The sequence below is a fragment of the Arachis stenosperma genome, chromosome 4, assembly GCF_014773155.1.
Source record: "Arachis stenosperma cultivar V10309 chromosome 4, arast.V10309.gnm1.PFL2, whole genome shotgun sequence".
NCBI classification, from domain to species: domain Eukaryota; kingdom Viridiplantae; phylum Streptophyta; class Magnoliopsida; order Fabales; family Fabaceae; genus Arachis; species Arachis stenosperma.
In genome coordinates, this window is record NC_080380.1 from 56,573,039 (window position 1) to 56,578,378 (window position 5,340).

The window sequence follows — 5,340 nt, forward strand, 5'->3', positions numbered from 1 at the left end:
AGTAACAAACTTCAAATTTTTTAACCAATCACATTAATTGTTAGCTAATTTTCGAAAAATTAGATATAAAAGCTAAGAAAAATATTTTTGAAAAATAATTTTTAAAATTTTCGAAAATAATAAAAAAATAAAAAAATATGATTTTTGAAAAAGATTTTGAAAAAATAAGATTTTTAAAATTGGAATTTTGACTTGACTTGTAAGAAACAACTAATTTTAAAAATTTTTGACCAAATCAACCCAAAATTTCGAAAATTTGGAGGGAAATAAGGAAAAGATATATTTTTTATTTTTGAATTTTTAATTATGAGAGAGAAAAACAACAAAAATGCTCAATGCATGAAATTTTTAGATCAAAACAATGAATGTATGCAAGAATGCTATGAATGTCAAGATGAACACCAAGAACACTTTGAAGATCATGATGAACATCAAGAACATAATTTTGAAAAATTTTTGATGCAAAGAAAACATGCAAGACACCAAACTTAGAAATCTTTAATGCATGGACTCTAACAAACAAAAAATGCATATGAAAAATAACAAACAACACAAAACAAGAAATCATCAAGATCAAACAAGAGGACTTATCAAGAACAACTTGAAGATCATGAAGAACACTATGAATGCATTGGATTTTCGAAAATATGCAAGAAAAATTTTTAAAGCATGCAATTGACACCAAACTTAAAAATTGACTCAAGACTCAAACAAGAAACACAAAATATTTTTTATTTTTATGATTTTCTAATTTTTTTTGGATTTTCATTAATTTTTTTCGAAAATATTTCAGAAAAAAAATGAAAAAAGAAAAGAAAAATTTTGAAAAGAAAATTACCTAATCTGAGCAACAAGATGAACCGTTAGTTGTCCATACTCGAACAATCCCCGGTAACGGCGCCAAAAACTTGGTGGACGAAATTGTGATCCTTATTCTTTTAGTTGCACTCCTTGTAAAATTATGGAATTTAGAAATTGGCACGAGTGAACACAACTCCGTTCAACTAACCAGCAAGTGTACTGGGTCGTCCAAGTAATAAACCTTACGTGAGTAAGGGTCGATCCCACAGAGATTGTTGGTATGAAGCAAGCTATGGTCACCTTGTAAATCTCAGTTAGGCAGATTAAATTGGTTTATGGGTTCGAAAATAGAAATAAGAAAATAGATGAAATAATAAAAGGGATAGAATACTTATGCAGATTCATTGGTGGGAATTTCAGATAAGCATATGGAGATACTGTATGGCTCAAGGACGCCTGCTCTCCTACTGCTTCAACTCAATCCTTCTTACTCATTTCCATGGCAAGCTGTGTATAGGGGTTCACCGTTCGATGATGGCTACTTTCAATCCTCTCGGGAAAATGGTCCTCTGCGGCTGTCACTCGCATGGCTAATCGTCTGGAGGCATCACCTGGCCGAAGGCTACATCCCATCCTCGCAGTGAAAACTACGCTCACGCGCTCTGTCACAGCACGGCTAATCACTGGTTGGTTCCCGCGCCTACTGGAATAGAATCCCTTGATTCTTTTGCGTTTGTCACTAACGCCCAGCACTTGCAAGTTTGAAGCACGTCACAGTCATTCATTACCGGAATCCTACTCGAAATACCACAGACAAGGTTAGACTTTCCGGATTCCCAGGATCCTACTCGGAATACCACAGACAAGGTGAGACTTTCCGGATCCTCATAAATGCCGCCATCTATCTAGCTTATACCACGAAGATTCTGTTGGGGAATCTAAGAGATACACATTCAAGCTCTGTTGCATGTAGAACGGAAGTGGTTGTCAATCACGTGCGTTCATAAGTGAGAATGATAATGAGGGTCATATAATCATCACATTCATCATGTTCTTGGGTGCGAATGAATATCTTGGAATAAGAATAAGATAGAATTGAATAAAAGAAAATAGAATTGCATTAATACTTGAGGTACAGCAGAGCTCCACACCCTTAATCTATGGTGTGCAGAAACTCCACCGTTGAAAATACATAAGTGAAAGGTTCAGGCATGGCCGAATGGCCAGCCCCCATGGTCTAAGAACTATGCGTTCAAAGATTAAAACCAAGATGTCAAATACATTAGTTAAATGTTCTATTTATAATAAACTAGCTCCTAGGGTTTACATGAGTAAGTAATTGATGCATAAATCCACTTCCGGGGCCCACTTGGTGTATGCTTGGGCTGAGCTTGATCAATCCACGAGCTGAGGCTTCTCTTGGAGTTGAACTCCGAGTTATGACGTGTTTTGGGCGTTCAACTCCGGATCATGACATTTTTCTGGCGTTTAACTCCAGACAACAGCATGTACTTGGCGTTCAACGCCATGTTACGTCGTCAATTTCCGAATAAAGTATGGACTATTATATATTTCTGGAAAGCCCTGGATGTCTACTTTCCAAAGCCGTTGAGAGCGCGGCATTTGGAGTTCTGTAGCTCCAGAAAATCCATTTCGAGTGCAGGGAGGTCAGAATCCAACAGCATCAGCAGTCCTTTTGTCAGCCTTTTTCAGAGTTTTGCTCAAATCCCTCAATTTCAGTCAGAATTTACCTGAAATCACAGAAAAACACACAAACACATAGTAAAGTCCAGAAATGTGAATTTAACATAAAAACTAAGGAAAACATCCCTAAAAGTAGCTTGAACTTACTAAAAACTACCTAAAAACAATGCCAAAAAGCGTATAAATTATCCGCTCATCAAGGTGCGAGCCAATATTAAGAACCAGGGAGAGACCATCAAGAAGCTGGAATTCCAAGTGGGATGCTTAGCTGAGAAGATTCCCAAACCTACTGATGGCTTCCCAAGTGACACAGAGAAAAACCCAAGAGGAGAAGCAAAGAAAGTAAGATGGGAAGATTGCAAAATGGTCACTACAAGTGATCAAGAGGCTGAAGACAAGCAAAGAAAACTCTCCCAACAGCCTGAAGACAACTCAACAGAGGAGGAAGATAGAGATCACCAAGAACCAGAAATCTCACAACAAGAGCTGCTGAAGCTCTATGCACCATTTCCCCAACTGCTCAATGGTGCTGTGGGGAAGAGAATATACTCGAGGTTCCTAGACTTGTTTGCATCTCTGCATGTGAACATACCATTCATCAAGGCCATCCAACAAATGCCTGCATTCATCAAGTATATGAAGGAACTTCTTCCCAGAAAAAGCTCACTCAAAGGACGCCAAACTATAGTGATGAATAAGGAATGCAGTGCCCTTATTCAACCTGAGTTGCCTACAAAAAGAAGAGACCCAGGGAGTTTTCACATCCCCTGTGCCATAGGGGAAACAATGTTTGATGGAACACTCTGTGATTTGGGGGCAAGCATCAACTTACTGCCCCTATCCTTGGTAAAGAGGCTGCAGATCAATGAGATAATGCCCACAGATGTGGTCATCAGACTGGCTGACAAGACTCAAAAGCAAGCAATAGGAGTGGTGGAAAATGTGTTGCTAAAGGTTGGGAAATACTTTCTCCCAACAGACTTTGTCATCCTGGACATGGAAGAGAGTCACACTCACCCAATCATATTGGGAAGACCATTCCTAGCTACAGCCAAAGCACTCATAGATGTGGAGCAAGGGGAGCTAATATTGAGGATCCATGATGAACGACTCAGCCTTAATGTCTTCAAACTCTCACAAGAAGTAGACCAAGAGCACAAGGAACCAAGCAAAGATCATAATGAGATGTTGAAGGAGGAAGCAAGCACTAAAGCACACCCAACCCATTTAGGGAAACCCATGCAGGAGGAACAAGGAAACAGGCAGTTGTCATAGCTCAAGGAAAAACTGGAGGAACCTAAACCACCAGAGATATGTGAAGGAAGCAACAAAACCCCATTAGAGGAAGAAGTCATCAAGAGCAAGGCAATATCAAAGGTCACAAGGAAGAAGGTACCAAGGAGGTGGAAGAACAAAAAGATCCCTACGAAAGACTTTTCTCCAGGGGATAGAGTGATCTCAGCTTACTTCCCAGATATCCCCCCTAATCTCCCCACTGTACCATCTCAGTTACCTAAAGTCTTCACTATAAACCGAGTTCTCTCCCTGGAACATGTCGAGATCATTGATACAACCAATGGATACAAGTCCACAGCAAGAGGGGAAGATTTCAAGCATTACCAACCACCCTAATGAGGGAGTAACGTCAAGCTAGTGATGCTAAAGAAGCGCTTTGTTGGGAGGCAACCCAACCTTAGGTAACTACTTTTTCAGCTGCATTTCAATAAAGATCACAAGTTGTTTCCCCTGCATTGCAAGGAGCTAAGTTTGGTGTTCCACACCAAAATAATTCAAGAGTGAAAGTGCGATTCTAAGTTTGATGTCCCACCAAAGGATGCTAGTCAGAATCATACTACACTCTCAAAGCACATTGCTAGCTCTGACCAATCAAGGGAACCACTTGGATATAGATTAGTCTTTAGTTAATTGGTTGCTAACAGCAAGATACGAGGTTCTACGCATGCATGCAAGGTTTTGTAGTAGGCAAGGAACTAAGTTTGGTCTTCACACACCAAAATAAGTTCAGAAATCATAAGCATACATGCGAGCTGACTATTGCTCAAGTGCTTGGGAAACAAGCAACTTCCAATAACCTTGCAGGAAGCTTATGAGGAGATGGTGCACCTTCAACTAAGAAAGTGAGGCATCAAGAACTATGACAATGACAACAAGAGGGCAACTGGATTGGTGTAGCAAACCATCTCCCAAAGGTTGTATTGCTACTTAATTCCATCTACTCATCGTGTTAAAAATTGGAAGTCCGAATGCACTGTTAATTAATAGTCATGTGTTGATTGGAACCGAGTTTAACTCTGCATTTTGAGTTTTTATTGCTTATGTCTATGATTTCTGGTTTAAGTGTTACTGCATCATATCTTTACTTGTTGTATGCTTGTCTTGTAAAATCAAATGAAAAAGAGAATGATTTTTCTTCAAAAGACCAGAGTGGAGTTCATGATATGGAGGTGCATTCATGAGTCTTTGGTGTGATCATAAGTTAGCTAAGTTGGTTCAACCATAAGGTGGGGATGACAACTATCTGGCCTGAATACTATACTTTGAATATACCCATGAGACTAAGTAAATAACAAGATCCTAATAAGAGAAAGGGAAAGAACACTTAAAGTGAAAAACAAAAGAAAAAGAGTAAGCAATAAGGCTAGGCACCAATGGTTTTAATATTGAGGCATGTGTCTGTGGTGTTCCTGTGTGAGGGATTTACTTGGATGAATAAGCTCTTAGGGGTGCCTTATCACTTGGTAACTTGGGTTAACTAACTCGGGATTATCAGCTGAAAGTCCACTATCAAGAGTAACCCTCACTACAGAGCATTTA

General features: G+C 39.1%; 1 protein-coding gene across 1 annotated transcript; it reads left to right on the plus strand.

Moving 5' to 3' along the window:
• Positions 1-2,868: 2,868 nt before the first annotated feature.
• Positions 2,869-3,780, plus strand: LOC130975004 (uncharacterized). Its single transcript, XM_057899839.1, has one exon. The coding sequence runs from the start codon at positions 2,869-2,871 to the stop codon at positions 3,778-3,780; it is 912 nt and encodes a 303-aa protein (XP_057755822.1).
• The last annotated feature ends 1,560 nt before the right edge of the window (positions 3,781-5,340 follow it).

Excerpts from the sequence above, each read along its gene's own strand:
- LOC130975004 (XM_057899839.1), top strand. The coding sequence starts at position 2,869 with ATGGTCACTACAAGTGATCAAGAGGCTGAAGACAAGCAAAGAAAACTC.